The sequence below is a fragment of the Leptopilina heterotoma genome, unplaced genomic scaffold, assembly GCF_015476425.1.
Source record: "Leptopilina heterotoma isolate Lh14 unplaced genomic scaffold, ASM1547642v1 Lhet_260, whole genome shotgun sequence".
NCBI lineage: Eukaryota > Metazoa > Arthropoda > Insecta > Hymenoptera > Figitidae > Leptopilina > Leptopilina heterotoma.
Window position 1 is genome coordinate 731,103 of NW_025110970.1, and position 20,203 is coordinate 751,305.

At 33.7% G+C, this 20,203-nt stretch overlaps 3 protein-coding genes across 3 annotated transcripts in view; 2 read left to right on the plus strand and 1 right to left on the minus strand.

Annotated features, from left to right (window-relative positions):
- Positions 1-6,597: 6,597 nt before the first annotated feature.
- Positions 6,598-9,717, plus strand: LOC122503416. The gene has a single exon (XM_043613942.1). It carries the CDS (start codon positions 6,598-6,600, stop codon positions 9,715-9,717), a length of 3,120 nt encoding a protein of 1,039 aa, XP_043469877.1.
- Positions 9,718-9,926: 209 nt separating this feature from the next.
- LOC122503417 lies at positions 9,927-10,883 on the plus strand. Its single transcript, XM_043613943.1, has one exon. The coding sequence runs from the start codon at positions 9,927-9,929 to the stop codon at positions 10,764-10,766; it is 840 nt and encodes a 279-aa protein (XP_043469878.1). The 3' UTR covers positions 10,767-10,883.
- Positions 10,884-11,685: 802 nt separating this feature from the next.
- The window catches only part of LOC122503418, a 51,757-nt gene continuing 43,239 nt past the window's right edge, over positions 11,686-20,203 (minus strand). The window contains exons 9-11 of the mRNA XM_043613944.1: positions 12,455-12,745; positions 11,846-11,999; positions 11,686-11,696 (exon numbers count right to left, since the gene is read on the minus strand). Coding sequence (XP_043469879.1) covers positions 11,686-11,696; positions 11,846-11,999; positions 12,455-12,745 — 456 coding nt within the window. The remainder of the gene's footprint in view (positions 11,697-11,845; positions 12,000-12,454; positions 12,746-20,203) is intronic.

Sequence of the window (20,203 nt, forward strand, 5' to 3'; positions counted from 1 at the left end):
AAAACCATTATTAAATTATAACCAGAATGAGAAAAAAATTATTTCAAAAATAAAAGATTATTTTACTAATATCAAAGTTATTTTTTTGTGATTTAATAAACATTAGTTGAATTCAATAAAATGTCTTTTTAACGCTAAAAATTTATTGTGTGTGGGTTTAAACTAATTTTGGTCAATTCATTTTGTCTATTACTGATAAATATTTATTGGTTAAAGATATTTACAAGAAACTAAAAAAATGTGAAAGTTAAACATATTAAACAGCAACACTTATAATCGCGCACTGCAAAACACACGCTTCTGATCTAATGACGCGACGCCATGGTCGCCATGACACTCAACAGCTGGGTAGGTCGACGCCTGCGCGTGTAAGATTATATGAGTACATATACATATAAAATTTTATTTCTTCTTGTTTAAAGGGAAAAATATACCTACTGGATTTTCAGTAATTAATCTAGGAATTCATGCATTATTTGTTTAGAATGTAGTTAGAATAAATATTTAAATAATTTAATATATATTATCTACCAAAAAAGTAACTAAAAAATCGTACACTTTAAGCTAAGTTTATAAATATATTTATTTTTCACTTTCGTTAATTTAATGCAACAAATATTAAAAAAAATTTTTTCTAATTTAAATGCGTTAAATATAATTTCACAGCTCTTTGACACACACTCTTTGACACTTGGAACGATTGCATTTCGTTTCCTGCGCATGCGCTGACATATCCCACGCGGGATATCCCACACGGGATGACCCACGAAAGAAAACTTTGCATATCCCATGGATATCCTAGGGATATCCAGTGGATGTCCTTGAGATATCCAAATTTCCGTCCCGTGAGATATCTCATGGAATCTCCCTGAGATATCCTAGGGATATCACGGGATGGAAATGGGATAATCGCGGGATATCCCGTGCTGGGAGGGTAAACTGACAATAGTCAGTTAGGAACTAATTAATGGAAATTTATGCAGTAATTAATATAAATTTTCGCAATAATTCATAAAAATATGTTCCACATAAGTTACAATTAAAAATTTTTATTTTTGCAATTTATGGAAATTTTTACGGTAATTTATGGAAATTTATAGAAATTTTCGCAATAATTCGTAAAAATATGTAAAGCAAAAATCATCATTAATATTTTGGATTTCAGTCATTTATGGAAATTTTGCGGTAATCTATAAACATTTTGACGATAGTTTATAAAACTATGTAAAACACAAACGAGAACTAAAAAAATTAACATCAGAAATTTATGGAAATTTTCGCGGTAATTTATGGAAATTTATAAAAATTTTGACGATAAATTTTTAACTAAAAAATTTAACGTTGGTAATTTATGAAAATTTATGCCATAATTTATAAACATTTTGACGATAGTTTATTAAAATATGTAAAACACAAATTAGACCTAAAAATTTAACGTCGGTAATTTATGGATATTTTAGAGGTAATTTATGGAAATTTATTAGGTAATTTACTAATTTGATTTTTTTAAATTTAGTTCAATTAAATAATAATTTAACTAAATTACACAGTTAAACGCTCTTTATTAATTGTAAGTGTAAAAGATGTCGAAAATTAAAATTTATTTTCCTGTAGCTTCGATAGGATAGTGGTTAGAGTGTTAGGCTAGAAGTCCGTAGGTCGTAGGTTCGATTCCTCGCAGTGTCAAATTTTATTTCGTTACAGGTTTTCGTTTATTCTGCTTTGTGAACATTAATTTGATTAAAAGTTAAAAGTTGAGGATTATTACATGTTAGCAAAAATAAATTAATTTTTTTTATTATATTAACATTGAATTTAAATAAATTTTTCACTAGATTGGAAAATAGTCGGTCTGGTCTGATTCAGGCCAGCGCCAAAAGATTTTTCTACACGGGTACTAAACCAGTACTGAACCAGTACTGCGCCAGTAACATCAAACCAGTACTGAAAAGCGTTATCATTTCGGTCAAATGCCAGTACTGGTTCAGCCATGGCGGCCAGTACTCCGCCAGTACTGGGCAGTAAAGTACTTGCGCAATACTGCGCCAGTTGTCAATTTTTGCTTGGGGGTAAGAAACATCCAAGAATGTTCAAAGCAACATCTTTAATATATGCTTGAAGATTTTCTTGAGTTAACACAAGAAAAAATTGCGTCTATAGTATTATTAGAACAAAAATCGATTCTAAAGACAATCTAAATCGTCATATATTAAGAATAGAGAAATCGAGTTATGTACGATGGGCTCAAAAATGAAAGTTGCAGTGAATCTCGATGAAAAAAAACTATTTCACTCTCTAAAACTGAATCAGTGAAATTTGACTGACAATCAGTGACTATTCTCGCGATTTGAATCAGTGAAATTTCACTGAAGATCAGTTAAAAATGATTGAAATTTCAGTCATTTTTCACTGATTGGCCAATTAAAAAATAACTGAAATTTTCAATATATGTGTGAAAGAAATTTTCAGTAGTTTTTTAATTGACGAATCAGTGGAAAATGACTGAAATTTAAGTTATTTTTTACTGATTTTCAGTGAAATTCCACTGATTTAAATCGCGAGAATAGAGTCACTGATGCTCAGTCAAATTTCACTGATTTTCAGTGGAATTCCACTGATTCATATTTAGAGAGCAGTAAGTGAAGAGCGTTTGGATAATTTGCGAGTGAATCTTTGCGTATCCAGTAATAAAATGAAAAGCATTACTAACTTTTGAAGAGCAAAAATTGGGTGAAAATCAGTACCGGTTAATTGCTTAAAACACATGTCAGAACAATCGAAACTTCTGAAAGACATTTATAAAAAAGATAAATTCGTATTTGAATGTGACAATAAGAAAAAAGGCAGTTGTTATAGCAAAAATTTGAAAAGAATTTTAAATTGCTGCTCATCATAAATGGACAGCAGACAGCTTCAGCAACATTCCTGTACCCTTATTGTTTTGTTTCACTTAAGGACCTCAAAGAAAACAAAACATCTGGTCAAGAAGATGTAAACTGCACTGCTCAGAATAGTTCAAATGCGGATTCTAGATTTTGCTTAGTTTTTAAAAAGTTTTTTTTTATCAAACATAACCTTATAGTGGAATTTATGTTTGGTTGGAGTTCCGTAATTGAAAAAGTAACGAAATAATACTTGTTTCTAACAGATTAATAATTATTTTAAGGGAAATTTGCAGAAAAAAATCTTTAAAAAGTTTGACGAATTTTGACGAAACCCAGGCGCGAAAGACCAGTGCTGACGATGGGTTGAAACTTGACTGAGTCTTGAACGCCCAGCGTGGGTAACCCAGAGTTGAAGCAGTCTTTATATCATTGTCACTCAATATTGGTTCAGCATGGGACACCAATGTTCGTCCCATGCTCGATTCAAGACTCGGTCAATCTTCGTGAGTGGAGCTTCAACATCCAGTCTTTATTCAATCTTGAATCAATCTTGATAGTTTATTTATTACCGTGTGCACTTACCAATATTAGATATAAATATTTATAAATTATTTAATATTAAAATATTATTTCTGATAATTTTTAGTAATTTTTTATACTATTTAAAAATTATTATTATTAATTATTATTAAATAATATAATAAGTATTATTATTATTGTTATTAAGATATCAATTGGTAAATAAATATTAATATTTATTTAGTGTATAATATTTATATTAATTACATAAGATTCATATCAATAATGTTAAATTATTATATATTATTTTTTTTCTTGCACAGAGTCAAATTATTATTTCAAAGTTCAAGAGTTTTGTTTATCTGAAAAATTTTCAGTGAAAAAAATGCTCATTAGGTAGTAGTAAATATTTATGCCTAGTAGTTTTACACTAGGATTAACTGTTTACTGAATATTATCAAAAATATATTTTTCGTCAAACGCGCGCGACTAAACACAAATAACCTTGAGACTTTACAGCGTGACGTTGCGATTGTCGTGCTCCCACCATCCCATCTACTCAATACACTCCCCGCCTGTGACGTCATGAGGGGAAAGCATTGAGTAGATGGGATGGTGGGAGCACGACAATCGCAACGTCTCAAGGTTATTTGTGTTTAGTCGCGCGCGTTTGACGAAAAATATATTTTTGATAATATTCAGTAAACAGTTAATCCTAGTGTAAAACAACTAGGCATAAATATTTACTACTACCTAATGAACATTTTTGTCACTGAAAATTTTACAGATAAACGAAACTCTTGAACTTTGAAAATAATAATTTGACACTGTGCGAGAAAAAAAATAATATATAATTTAACTTATAAAATTATCAGAAAAAATATTTTAATATTAAATAATTTATAAATATTTATATTTAATATTGTACAGTGCACACGGCAATAAAGAAACTGAATATTGTAACAAGATTGACCGAGTCTTGAATCGAGCATGGGACGAACATTGGTGTCCCATGCTGAACCAATATTGTTGGAAATTGAATTACCCGCGATTTGGAACTCGGTGGACTTCGAAAGTATTCGGTCGTTTACGGAGATTGTGTGTTCCTCGCAGTGTAGGGGGAGCTCAGTTTTTTTTTGTTTGCTCTCATGGTGGTTTATGGTCTAACAATGTTTTAATTCAATTTTAAGTGGAAAATGTGAACTTTATGGACTCGGACTTCTTTCGTGTTTAATCTCTTTTTTTTACTTTAATATGTGATGATTTTGTGTATGGATTGGAGCCAAATTGTTGATTAAAAATAAATCAGCGTTTTATATAAGAATTCGCCTCGTGTTCACTTCCTGACGCGCTTTTTTCAGAGCCATTATTCTAACATTTTGGTGCCACCTGTGAGGTATTTTGACTTCACAAGACCTTTTGTGACTTGTGGTGCGTTTAGGACAGTGAAAACTCGAATTTCGTGAATTTTGCACTTGAACTTTTGCCTGTGGACGCGCGCGGATGTTTCAGTGGAGCTTTGAATACAGCAGTGTTTCGGTTGTGAGTGGCGCCTGTAAATTGAAGGTGGACTACTGGCATTGGATCTCACTTTCTTTGTTTTGACAACTTGGATAGGAGAAGTGTATTTCCTCATTTTGTGTATGCACGACGTATTTAGTACGGCGTCCTATTTTTTTCGAGGTTAGAATTTTCGAACGTTTTTGTGTTGTAAAGTCGTGGAGATTTCGGGAGTTTCCGTCGCACTTCGGTTTCCGAACTACTCGACAGCTGAGGAGAGTGTACGTGCGCGCGACTATCATTATTATTATTACAATTCGCTTATTATTATTCGCTTTCAAACAGACAATTTATTCAAATAATTTTGCTTTCGGTTAATTTTGACTTTTTGGAAATTATGGCTGAACTTAACATTCGCGAAACCGCGCGACGTGGATTGCGACGTTTTTTCGAGCGTGTTACCGAGGAAGAATTTGAACTTGACAGGTTTGAGTTGGAAGAATTGCTCCCAGCTATCGAACAACATTGGAATAATTTCAGGACAGCGCACACACACTTAGTGTCAATTTCTACAGACGAAGCGGCGATAGTAGCTCACGAACAATTCTTTGAACAATCAGAGGCTCACTTTATCAGTGCGAAAGCAGCGATTCGTCGATTACTTGCAAGGAATGCAACTAACCCTACACCGGAAGTGCAAGCAGAGCATCCTCGAGTTGATTTAAAATTGGATCCACTAGTGATACCCAAATTTGACGGTTCACTTCACAATTGGCTAGCCTTTAAGGATGCATTTACGACATTAGTGCATAATGTGGACTACCCCGAGGCATACAAACTTGGCAAACTTCGTCAAACAGTGAGTGTCGAGACAGTGCCGCTTATTGGTGGTTTATATACAGGGGGTTACGCGGAAGTGTGGAAGGCAATATGTGATCGTTATGACAGTCCGAAACAGTTGGCGGAAATTCATGTTTCGAGATTTTTAAACATGAAGATGGTTAGTGAGGAAACTTCGAAAGCACTATTATTAGTTGTGGATACAGTGCAAGAATCATTGCGAGCGCTTCGTGTAATGGAACTTCCGGTAGATCAGTGGGATGCATTAACAGTTCCGATAGTAATTTCGAAATTACCTTCTTTGACGCAACGCGAGTGGGGAATGGCATGTTCGTCAAATGAAATTCCAAAATTACAGGACTTACTTAAATTCTTGGAGAAAAGAGCACATAGTCTATCTTCCCAGGCAGTACAGGGAATAAAACGACCGGTTGCCCCTCAAAATTCAGCGCAACAGAGACAAACAGGACAACCCGGGCAGCGTTTGGTGAGGACAAATTTAGTGGTAAAGGATGAACTCGGTTGTCCCTATTGTCACGGACCACATAGGATTACCCGATGCTCAAAACTATCAACAATGTCACCCAGTCAGAGGTTCAGCGAGCTCAAGAATTCCAATCTCTGCTTTAATTGTCTTAAACCGGGTCACTCCTCCAGGGATTGTGGATCTGGAGGATGTCGAGTGTGTGGTAAGAGACATCATACTATGTTTTGTAGGGATTCGCAATCGCCCATGATTACAGACGGCAATAAACAGGCAGAGAGCAATTTGTCATTACCAGAAGGCCAAGGTTTTGCACAAGCTGTTTCGAGGGGCCCTCCAAGATCTTGACAACAACAGACTGTGAAGACAATGACTATTCAGAATTCTTCAATGGTTTTATTGGCAACAGCGATCGTGATGGCAACAAGTGATAATTTGGAACAACATGTAGCGAGAGTTTTATGTGATCCTGGTTCGCAGATCAGTTTGATAACAGAACGTTTGGCAAATTCTCTACACCTACGAAGGACACGGTGCGAAGTGGAAGTGGAAGGTGTTGGTGCTTCTGTAAACACGCGGACAAAGGGTCTTGTAAGTGTGCAACTTCATTCTACTCATCACGATTTTTCAATGACTTTGATTGCTTTAGTTATTCCGACAATAACGTCAATTACTCCGACTCTGCGCGTCAATTGCAAGCAATGGAAACACCTTACGAATTTAAACCTGGCTGATCCAAATTTTGGAATACCTAGTGGTATTGACATCCTTCTCGGAGCAGATTCGTGGGGTCTCATTGTCGAGGCCGATTTAATCCGAGGAAAATCGAATGAGGAACCCTTTGCTCAACGAACTAAATTTGGTTGGGTGGTATTTGGTCCCACTTCACAAATCTCAGCGAATCATAGTACTCAAAAAACTTTCAATGTTTATGTCAAAGAGGATGATGACAATCTAAGTGACTTGCTTCAAGCCTTTTGGAAATTGGAGGAGGTACCTGAGGGAAACCACGTCAACGATAATGATTGCGAGCTTTTATTCTCAACTACTTTCAAACGAACTTCAAATGGAAGGTACTGTGTCAACATTCCTTTCCGCAGTGATGCCTTGGCCTTGGGAGGATCTTATCGGCAAGCTTTACGACAATTTTATTCAATGGAACGACGCATGACGACTGATGAGGAGTTTCGTGCAAATTATCTGTCCTTTATGAGGGAGTATTTGGCCTTGGATCATATGGAACCCTGTGATCAACCTGGAGATCATGAAAATTGTTATTATATCCCACATCATGCTGTGACAGTTAAATTTCGAGTGGTATTCAACGCTTCCGCGCGAACTACAACTGGCGTATCCCTCAATGATATTCAGCTTGTTGGACCAACGCTCCAGGAGTCGCTTCTAAACATCATTTTTCGATTTCGACGCTACAGAATCGCACTCAACGCAGACATCGAGAAAATGTTTAGGCAAACACTTATAACACCTGAGCATCGAGATTTTCAACGCATCGTTTGGCGAGAGTCTCCCGAGGAACCAATTGGAATCTATCGTCTGAAAACCGTGACATACGGAATGGCCAGTAGTCCCTACTTAGCAGTGCGTGCTTTGAATCAATGTGCAAATGACAACTTTCATCAAGTGGCTGATCCCATCCGGGCAGAAATTGCTAGACAAGCTATTCTCGATTCATTTTATGTAGACGACTTCCTGACCAGTGCCAGAACGACGACACTTGCCGTACAGTTGTCTAAAGATGTGTCAACGATTCTTTCTGTTGGACAATTGAATCTGCGCAAGTGGAATTCCAATGACCCTGCGGTAATTGAACAAATCACTGGAGAAGCTGCATCACCTGTGCCTTTGACAGTCAACAGTGTTTGCACTTCAGTTCTTGGCTTACTCTGGGATCCTGTAACGGATGAGCTTCTCTACAGTATAGACTTTCCACAGTGCAACGATCAACCAACGAAACGACGTGTCCTCAGTGCAATAGCGCGATTATTCGATCCAACAGGATTGGTGGCACCTGTCATTATCACTGCAAAAATCTTCATCCAGAGCTTGTGGTTATCGGGTATTGATTGGGACACTCCCCTTCCAGAAGATTTGGCAAAGGAGTGGAACATTTTTTGCAATGGACTTTCTGAACTACAACATCTGCGTGTTCCAAGGTGGGTGGGAATGGAAGAAACAGAACAAACTATGTTTTATGGTTTTTGTGACGCTAGTACTCGCGCTTACGCAGCAGTGATTTACACTCGCACTGTTGACGAAAATGGACAAGTCAAAATTGGATTGTTAACAGCAAAAACGAAAGTGGCTCCAAAGAAGGGAGCAACTATTCCACGATTAGAACTCTGCGCAGCTCAGCTATTGGCATCAACTTGGGACAACGTGCGTACATCTTTGCGCATACAGGATACATCTTGCTTTTTATGGTCCGATTCTAGGATTGTTCTTTGTTGGCTGAATAAGCAGCCTTCCCAACTCAAGCCGTATGTCGCTAATAGAGTACGGCAAATACAGTCATTGACAACTCCATCACAGTGGCATCATGTTCGCACAACTGAGAACCCAGCAGACTGCGCCAGCCGAGGACTGAAAGCAACAGATCTCCTGAAACATAAATTATGGTGGCAAGGTCCTCAGTGGCTGAACAGTGGTTTTCTGGAGCAAGAAGAATCTACACAACCTTCTGTGTCCGATCTTATCGATGTTCAAGAAGAGGAAAGGATTTCTGTGCTGATGGCAGTCACACATTCACACACCCTATCAATCACGACTCGTCAATTGGACGGAGAGCTAATTCCACTCATCACACGATTCAGTAATTTACGACGCCTTTTGGGAACAATGGCATTGGTGCGGCGTTGGAGCCCATCCCGAAAACATCTTTTACATCAGTCGATTATCAGCGCAAGAGAATTGGATACGGCATTGGATCATTTGATTCGAGTTGAACAGAGCCAGGCATTCAGTGTGGAACTTAATGCCTTACGAAAAAATCTTCCTCTTCCCTCTACTAGTCGATTGGCTTCGCTTAATCCGTATGTGGATGATACAAGAATTTTACGCCTTGGTGGTAGAATTCGCAACGCCTCGCTTCCAGTCGGCAGCAGATTCCCGATCATTCTTCCAAAGGACGGATTATTGGCTAAACTTCTCATTCAACAATCCCACATTGACACATTGCATGGTGGAGCACAACTTATGCTTCAAAATCTACGTTCACGATACTGGATTTTACAAGCTCGTCAAGCAGCAAAAAGGTGTATTAATCAGTGTATAATTTGTCGACGATTTCGAGGTCAAACAATCACTCAACAAATGGCCCCACTTCCAGGAGTTCGAGTGGGTGAGGATGGATCGCAGCTCCAGCCCTTTTTCGCATCAGGACTCGATTACTGTGGACCGTTTACATTACGCGTGGGTGGTCCGCGATCCAAGATTACGAGCAAAACTTACTCTCTAAATCTGAATATGTGAAAATTCACATATTTGTACGTTATAAGTCGTCTTCTCGATCAATAAGTGCATATACACTGGTAATAAGTGAAATTTCACTCAGAATAAGTGAAAAATTCACTTATTTATAAGTGTATATGCACTTATTGATCGAGAGGACGACTTATAACGTACAATAAGTGAAATTTCACATATTCAGATTTAGAGAGTACCTGGCAATTTTTGTTTGCATGACAACCAAAGCGACCCACATCGAGGTCGTCTTGGATCTGTCATCGCAAGCCTTTCTGGACGCATTCACTCGCTTTACTAGTCGAAGAGGTATTCCGCGCAAGTTATTTAGTGATAACGCTACCACATTCGTCGGTGCTAACCGCATACTTCAGGAGGATTTAGCGCAATGGCAGTCTGAGCAGAATCAACAAAAATTGGCGAATCTTGGAACAACTTGGCAGTTTATCTCACCTGGTTCACCACACCAGGGTGGCTTGTGGGAAGCGGCGGTGAAATCTGCCAAGAAACATTTAATAAAACTTATTGGAAATCAGGTACTCCGCTTTGAGCAGTGGCAAACCCTAGCGGCGCGAATTGAAGCCTGTCTTAATTCTCGCCCAATCACTCCCTTGACCGATGATCCGGAAGACAGAATCGCATTAAGTCCCGGCGACTTTCTTATTGGCAGACCACTCCTTGCAGTTCCAGAACCTGATGTCACGAATCTCCCTGTAAATCATCTAAAACAATGGCAATGGCTGAGACAACTGCAACAGCAATTTTGGAAGCGTTGGCACGATGAATATCTGGCAACCTTACAATTACGGGGCAAGTGGAAAAATCGTATCACCAATCTACAGGTCGGAGATGTGGTTCTCGTTCGTCATGAGAACCTTCCACCTACTCAATGGCGGCTTGGGAGAGTGGAAACAATTTATCCTGGCAAGGACGGTCTTGTACGCAATGCTACAATTAGGACAGCACATGGAACCTATACCAGAGCAGTTCAACGCTTGTGTCCTTTACTAACTAATTTCGAGCTTATCGGCTCGACCGGGCAGGATGTTGGAAATTGAATTAATCTCTTTTTTTTACTTTAATATGTGATGATTTTGTGTATGGATTGGAGCCAAATTGTTGATTAAAAATAAATCAGCGTTTTATATAAGAATTCGCCTCGTGTTCACTTCCTGACGCGCTTTTTTCAGAGCCATTATTCTAACAAATATTGAGTGACGGCACTGGCATTGATATAGTAGATTAGGCGAGAAGCCTTCCAGCCTTCTGTGACCGAGCGGTTTAAATGCGTGCGTTGAGAACTTCCGGTATGCGTTAGGGGGGCGGGGTGCGTGAGTTTCGATCCCACATGCGAGCGAAAAATCAAGAAAAAAATGTAACGATTAACAGAAAAATTGTCTTTCTAAAATTATTTTTTTAAAATTACTATTCAAATGATATTTATTGTTAGTAATATATTCTTATTTATATGAAAATAATATTATAATTATTACAAATAATAACTTATTGTCATTAAATGTATATATACACACATACATGAATTAAAATAATAACAATAATATTTATTATTATTATTAATAATTCATATATTCACATTATATTGAATAAACTTGAGAAACGAGTAAATTTGGGAACAGTGGAAGCAGTCTTGTTTCAGTCCTGCGTTAGGCGTCCGCAGCATTGATTGAGCATTGATGTCCAATGCTGAATCAAGGCTCGCGCTGCAGTCTGGAATCGGTGTTACATTAAAGCTTCGATCATTCCTGCTCTCGCTGATTCACTCATGCTCAATCAATGTTGACCAATGCTCGGCCAATCTTTATAAAGCCTGAACTCGGCGTCACTTCGCGCCTGGGAAAGTGTCTATCATCATATGACTCTAATTTCGTGACCACTATGAATTTCGTTTATTTAATACATTCAACTATTTAAAAAAAATTGGTTTCAATGTCAGAATCGCAACTTGATACTTTAACTTTAGGTTGAGGCTAAAAACGACAATTTAAATTCTCTGATTCGTCAAAGAATACGCGGGTTGAAATAAGTGGTAAACTTATAGTAGAAAATCAGCAAAGTGAGGTGTAGATATTTTAAAAAGTTTTAATTTAAGTTCATTTTATATAATATTATAACTTACCATTATTTGACGAATAATGCGGTAAATTATCTGCCAGTGTTTTCCAAACAAATTCAATCACATTATCTGGAATGACGTTTTCTGAATGTAAGAGTGACACATATGCATTTAATACTGTATTCAGATCTTTTACATCATTTTCATGAATTATGGCCTGTGTAGAAGAATAAAAAATATATGTCAAAACTTAAAACACAGTGAATATAATCACAGCTAAAAAGGTAGTGGAACTCTAAGTGTTACTCAAATTGGCATTGCATACAACCAATGCGTAATCGTGAAAATCACGGATTGGGTTGCATGGTCTATGCGTTAACCCTTTAAACTGAATGTGTCGTCTGGTTTGCAAGTTAATTAATAAAAATTTATTGGTTCAAACACAAATAATATAATTGGGAGTTTTATTAAAAAGGTTTTTCAGATAATTATAATTATAATTAAATATACGCTCTGAATGCATTTGACAAATAATAATCATTTTACGTTAAAAGAAAAAAGAAGTTTTCTTCTTATTGATGTTAGACATAAAGCCCAGAGAGCTCCAATCCTTTTTTACTGGGATTAAGTATAAAGTACCAAATAAATAAAATATGAAATCAATATTTTTACCACTAGAAGTTTAACAATTTTTAATTCGGTATAACCTTCGAGCAGACATTTTTTTATCAATACATTCAAATCTCTATCGATTTTGCTATTATCCAACCACAAGCTTACAGTTTTAATTCTGAATCTTTCTGGAAAGTCAGTTTCTGCGATTGCATAAAGAAGAATATCTTCATTATGTGTATATGCCATTTCAATTTTATTTTTCTTTTGCAATAACATTGCAAGGCTTTTAACAGCTTTCAAACAGGAACGATCATTTTTAGTTGAAATATTTGACGCCAAAACTGTAGCCTTTAAAAATAAAAATATTAAACCAATTTACTTAATATAAAGTTTATATTTAACCGCAATGCAATTAATACAATTAAAATGTAAAAGTAATTTAATACTCTCAAATTTGTTAAGGAAACAAAATTTAAACTTTTTAGTAATAAGGGTAAGCGGCTCTCATGCCGTCTTGATAAATACGGATGTAATCTACCTGTACAGGCGCATACTGAGTTCCCCCTTATAACCTAGCGGTCAATAAAGTTTCCATTATTGCCCTACCCTGCCAGATTTGGATTTACTATATGTCCACTTTTAAAGTGGACAAATGGTAGACATATAGTAGACATACGGTAAAGGTGGAAATAAACTATTTAGAAGGTGTTTGATAGCAAAAAAAAAGTGTTAAATATGTAAAATGGATGTTTAGAGAATAGTTTTTGGCAATTATTGCAATAAATAAATCTCTAAATAATTAATAATTACTTGAAATTCCTGACAGATTCGATAAACATAAATGTACATAGGTGGTTAGACTTTAAATAGTAGAAAAAAGTTCATCAAAAAAACTAAAAATGTTAGAAAAAGCTCTTATAATTAATAAATTATCTATTCTACAGTCGATTTATCCATTATTTAAGTTGAATAAAATCGTAAATTGTTCAATTATTAATGATAAATATGCGAACTGTGAGACCTGTCAATGTATTGGTAACATGCGTGATACTTGTAGCAGACTACGATTCACTACGATCATATTCTGAACGGCGGAACGAAAGGAACTGATTTGGATAAACGCGCGAAGTGTATTTCAAGCGTAGTTAACTTCAATCGTAGTACTTCAATCGCTCGCCCTGTGAAATTCACGTTTGGGAGCTAAGCCCTGTTTTCTCGTGGACAGTCACATATGTGTTATAGAAAGAAAAGAAAAAATGAATGATTTAGACCAATAAAAATAATAAACAGCCAACTCCTCCCATTTTTAAAATCACTTTTTCTATCTGTTGGTTGAGTTAAACAAAATGAAGAAAAAAATTATATTTAAATTTATAATTCCAACCCCCAAAAGAAAAAATGGATGTTCTAGACCAATTAAAATAAAATTAAAACTCCTCCTTCTTAAAGAAAAACATTTCTTATTTGTGGCTTCAATAGAACAAAATGGTGAAAATAATAATATTTAAAAAAGATAAAATTTAGTCCCAACCCCCAAAAAATAAAATTGATGTTTAAGACCAATTAAATTAAAATTTAAACTCCTCCCTCTTAATAAAAGCAATTTTTTATTCATGTGTTCAATAGAACAAAATAGAGAAAATATCAAACTTTAAAAAATATAAGTCTCAACCCCTCACGAAAAAAACTGCTATTAGCCAATAAAAAAATCAAACTCCTCCTACATTTTTATTCATTGGTTCAGTTAAACAAAATGGAGAAAAATTTGTTATTTAAGAAGTAAAACATATAATTCCAACCCCCAAAAGAAAAAACGGATGTTCTAGACCAAGTAAAATAAAATTTAAACTCCTCCTTCTTAATCAAAGCTTTTTTTCTATTTGTTGGTTGAGCTAAACAACATGGAGAAAAAATTAAATATTTAAATTTAAAACATACTATTCCAACCCCCAAAAGAAAAAATGGATGTCCTGGACCAATTAAAATAAAATTTAAACTCCTCCTTCTTAAAGAAACCTTTTTTCTATTTGTGGCTTCAATAAAAAAAATGGAGAAAATATTAATATTTAAAAAATATAAAATTTAGTCCCAACCCCCATGAGATAAAATGGATGTTTAAGACCAATTAAATTAAAATTTAAACTCCTCCCTTTTAATAAAAATTATTTTTCATTCGTGGGTTCAAAAGAACGAAATAAAAATTTAGGAGGAGTTTGATTTTTTATTGGCTAATAGCAGTTTTTTTTCGTGAGGGGTTGAGACTTATATTTTTTAAAGTTTAAATTTAAGTTTTTATTTTCTCCATTTCGTTCTTTTGAACCTACGAATGAAAAATAGTTTTTATTAAAAGGGAGGAGTTTAAATTTTAATTAAATTGGTCTTAAACATCCATTTTATCTTTTGGGGGTTGGGACTAAATTTTATATTTTTTAAATATTAATAATTTCTCCATTTTGTTCTATTGAAGCCACAAATAAAACATATTTTTCTTTAAGAAGGAGGAGTTTAAATTGTATTTGAATCCATTTTTCTTTTTAGGGGTTGGAATTATATGATTTATTTTTTAAATATTAATTTTTTCTCCATTTTGTTTAACTCAACCAACAAATAGAAAAATTGATTTTGAAAATAAGAGGAGTTTGTTTATTATTTTTATTGGTCTAAATCATCCATTTTTTCTTTGGGGGTTGGTAATATATGTGTTATTTTTCAAATATTAATTACTTTCTCCATTTTCTTTAACTCAACCAACAAATAAAAAATTGCACTTTGAAAATAGGAGGAGCTTATTTTTATTGGCCAGAAGTCTTTTTTTTCTTAATGAGTTAAGACTAAATGTAACTATTTAAAAATTAAATATTTTCTCCCTTTTTGTACTGTTGAACCAAGGAATAAAAAAATTGCTTTCTTAAAGTAGGAGGAGTTAGAATCTCATTTTAATTGGTCTGAAAAGTAAATTTTCTAATTATTTTAGAAAAACGGGAAAATATTGTCTATTTTATTTTTCTTAGTATAATTGATTGTAGCATTAATTCTATTTGTTTTCTGCTTTTTTATTTTTTATATTCTACTAAATATAATAATAATTAATTTTTAATCAAAATTAATTGTTCATGTTATTTATTACATTCTCATCAAAAATGAGAAAGTCTTGGATTTCTGCGATTTTGAGAAATTTCTAATTTCGATAAATCTTCACGTTTCATGACCCCCTGATTCCAAAAAAATGGTTTTTAGAGAAGTGTCTGTCTGTCTGTCTGTCTGTAGAAAATTTTGTCTCGACGATAACTCGAATAAATTTTAATGAATCGACTTGCAATTTGGGGTGCTTTTTTAGTCCATTAAAATGAAGCCTGAGTTCGTTGGACAGCTCATTTCGTCAAAAAACGACAAAAATACAAAACTTTTAAATTTTCAAAATTTTGTATTATTTACAATTTTCAAAAAAATATTTTTTTCTAATTTTTTCCTTAAAATTTGTACAAAAACAAACAACTTTTCCTTTAGACACTTTTTTGGATAACAAAAAACAAAAAAGTTAACAATTTTTTTTAAATTTTTAAATTTTCAAAATTTTGAATTTTTGACAATTTTCAAAAAAATATTTTTTTCTAATTTTTTTCTTAAAATTTGTACAAAAACAAACAACTTTTCTTTAAGATACTTTTTTGTACAACAAAAAACAAAAAAGATATGAATTTTTTTTCCAAAAAGTGCAAAAAATTGAGATTTATAGTGAGTGAAGCATTAGCCGAAACATTAAAAAACATTAAAAAAATGTCAAAACTTTCATTTTTTTCTTTTAGATGCCAAATTTAGGTAAATATAAAAAATTAGGAACAAAAAAGAACTCAAAATATCCGAAAATTTTGCTGTTTTTTAATTTTTTCGTAATATTTGTTTTTTACATTCTCGTCAAAAATGTGAAAGTCTTGGATTTGTGCGATTTTGAGAAATATCTAATTTTGATAAATCTTCACGTTTCATGACCCCCTGATTCCAAAAAAATGGTTTTTAGAGAAGTGTCTGTCTGTCTGTCTGTAGAAAATTTTGTCTCGACGATAACTCGAATAAATTTTAATGAATCGACTTGCAATTTGGGGTGCTTTTTTAGTCCATTAAAATGAAGCCTGAGTTCGTTGGACAGCTCAAAGAACATGGTCCGGCGATTACGTCTGTCTGTAAGCCTGTCTGTCCGTAGACAAAAACTTTGTTCCGACGATAACTTTTGAAAAACTTAATTTTTTTAAAAAGTTTTTTCGAATTTTTGACTTTTTGTCTAATCTCAGTGGACGTTCTCTTAAAAAAATCGTTTTTTTTAAATAAAGCTGAGATACCAGAGTATCTTTTCTAGGAGATGTCCGAGTAAATCAACAAAGAGTGAAAAGTTAGCCATTACGCTCCGGTCTACACTACACAAAAAACTTATAAGAATACTAATACTTTAAGAATATTTTAGCTGCTTCTGCAAATCAAGTTTCTGCTAAGAGAGTTAGTAGAATTGAAAATAACTTCACAATTTTAATCATCAAGACCAAAAATATACATTTAAATGCTTTTAATCTCGCAATCATCAGCAAAAAAAACATGTGATGAGAATGTAATCCTTAAAGTCGTAGTAACTTTAAGAAAAAAAAATGTTTTACGAAACATATAATAGGAAACAAGAACAAGAACACAATATAATAATGCACAATAATTGCAGAACACCGCGAGCGAAGCGAGCCATTTGCGCGCAACAACACACGGAGCGCGAAGCGCGACGATTAATATTCGCGCGCCCTGAGGCGCGCTGAAACTTGCGAGCCCCCGCGCGAAGCGCGGACAGATTTTTTTTACATGAAATTGTTTAAAAAATTTTTATTCAAATTTATTTTTCTAAGTAAAATACTGATTTTTAGCTTTGAATAATATTTATTTAAATAAATATATTTATTTTATTAATCGAAAAAGTTTTAGGAGGTTTTAGGTTTTATAAATTTCTAATTTTTGATTACATTGTTGTAAAAAAACGTTTTCTATAGGTAAAAGATATGATTTATTAGTAATATCTCTTAAATCAAAGAAAGAAATTTTTTTCAATGTTTACTATCATTTTGAAACTTCGCGCGTTTATCCAAATCAGTTCCTTTCGTTCCGCCGTTCAGAATATGATCGTAGTGACCCAATGGGAAATTTACAACTGGCGTAGTACTGCGCCAGCACTGGCAGCACTGGCGGCAAGGCTGAGAGCCAGCACTGGCATGGCACTGGGATGATAACGCCGTCTGGCGCTGCCGAAGTACTGTCTGTCAGTGCTGCCAGACAGCGCTGGCTGAGAATATTGCCGCAATAAATTCCGTATTGTTATTAATTAGTCGAAAATTAATAATTATAAATAATTCAACAACAAAATGGTAAATAATATTTATAAATAGTTATTATTCATAAAATATTTCTCTTCTTAAAGAAATTGTATTAAAGATGGAGACTAACAATGGATATAGTAAATGAAGTAGAAAAAAATTGTTTATAACATTTAAAAATTAAACAATAAACAATTACAGTAAGTGTGCATTAGATTTTCATATTTTAGTACCTAACGATTGGAATCTAGAAACATCGCAAACCTATGAAAATAAACAAAATTGCTGACGAGGGGAATCGAACCGACGACCTACGGACTAACAGACTAACGCTCTAACCACTATGCTAACGACACATGTGTACAGTAAAGTATTAATATCTCAGTATCATTCAGACATACAATTATTGAGTCAAAGATGAGAAAAAAATTGGGACACGTTAGAAATAATAAATTGAAATAAAATAAATTAAACTAAATTTTTAATAATTAAATTAAATTACTTTACTTATTGCATTTAACATTTTACGTAATTCTTAAATTACGTGGTAATTTTTTAATAATATTTTATTCATAGTAAGAAGTATAATAGTATTTTAATAGGAACCAAATTATTATTGAGATTAAAGTTTAAATTTTGTTTATAATTTTAATTTGTTTAAATAATTTATTATTTACAAAATTAGACAATTATGTTAAATTATTATTATTAAATTTAATAAGAATAAAAAATGAACAACTGAAAAGTAAAATATTAATTTTTTTCAATAAATTTATATTTATCAACATTCATAAACTTTTTTTATAATTTTTTTCAAGTTTATGTCAAAAAAGCAATGTTGGCAAAGAGCGTCATGAACAATTTTTCTATACTCAGCCAGCACTTGCCGCCGTGGCTTGTCCAAGCTTTGGCAAAACAAAAATTCTGTACTGCGCTAGCACTAATTGTGGAGGCTCGGCTAGACTACGCCGAACAATCGTCTGAGTACTAAGCCAGTGGTGAACATCGGCACTACACTGGCATTTCCCATTGGGGAATCGTAGTCTGCTACAAGTATCACGCATGTTACCAATACATTGACAGGTCTCACAGTTCGCATATTTATCATTAATAATTGAACAATTTACGATTTTATTCAACTTAAATAATGGATAAATCGACTGTAGAATAGATAATTTATTAATTATAAGAGCTTTTTCTAACATTTTTAGTTTTTTTGATGAACTTTTTTCTACTATTTAAAGTCTAACCACCTATACATTTATGTTTATCGAATCTGTCAGGAATTTCAAGTAATCATTAATTATTTAGAGATTTATTTATTGCAATAATTGCCAAAAACTATTCTCTAAACATCCATTTTACATATTTAACACTTTTTTTTTGCTATCAAACACCTTCTAAATAGTTTATTTCCACTTTTACCGTAAGTCTACTATATGTCTACCATTTGTCCACTTTAAAAGTGGACATATAGTAAATCCAAATCTGACAGGGTAGGGCAATAAAGTGTACTTTATTCACTACTGCTCACAGGTCGCTATAAAGTACTCATTATTACCCTAGGGCAATAATGGACACTTTATTGACCAACTGTGTGCAACATGGGAGGTAACTTACCTCCATTGTTGCAAAATGTACTATTATTATAAAGAAAGTAAATTCACTTTGGTATTTTACAATTAAATTTTCTGTAAATTAAACAATTTTTCTTCAAAATCAACTTAATTGTGAATAAAAAAACTACATTTTGCAAACAAAATTATGCATAAGATAGGTAATAATAATTATCTTTGAGAGTTTAACAACAAAATAAATATGTAAATATATATAAACACGTAAATTATGCACTGCTGAGTTTAGTTTTGAAAAAAATCTTCTTTATCTTCAGTTATTAGTTCAATTAACTCATTTTCGAGATCATTATGGTTGGTTTATTTTTGGGATTTAGGAAAATCATATTTTGCTTGATACAAGCAAGTTGTTCTGCTCTCTCGCTCGAAGAGATTTTCCAATACAACATGATTTTTACCATAAATATGGTGTCATATTGTTGACAGTCAGATTTTTCAGATTTTTTTTCTTCAGATTTTTCATGTACAATTTTTTTGACTCTAGAATACTCTATATGTATTTGTTTATATACACTCGGTTTAAGCTTATCTAGCAATACAAGTGTTTTATATTGTACAATTCTCTTTACAATATTTCTTACAATACATCCTTATTATATATATACATTTTGCGTCTACAGAACGTCTTTAAATTAGGAGTACTCGCATTTACCTGGACCACCCGTCTCATGTGTTTTCTCGACAAAGGAGAGGGAAACTGTAGAAAACCTCTCCTGGGTACAACCGGTTCTAATGGTGTGTACCGGACAATAATCGACAGTGCACATCATTATACCTCGACGTCAAACCTCCCGCTTGATAAATTACGAAAGTACCCAGGCGGAAAA

What these genes read in the sequence shown, in the direction of transcription:
- LOC122503416 (XM_043613942.1), top strand. Translation starts at nt 6,598, where the DNA reads ATGACTATTCAGAATTCTTCAATGGTTTTATTGGCAACAGCGATCGTG.
- LOC122503417 (XM_043613943.1), top strand. Translation starts at nt 9,927, where the DNA reads ATGACAACCAAAGCGACCCACATCGAGGTCGTCTTGGATCTGTCATCG.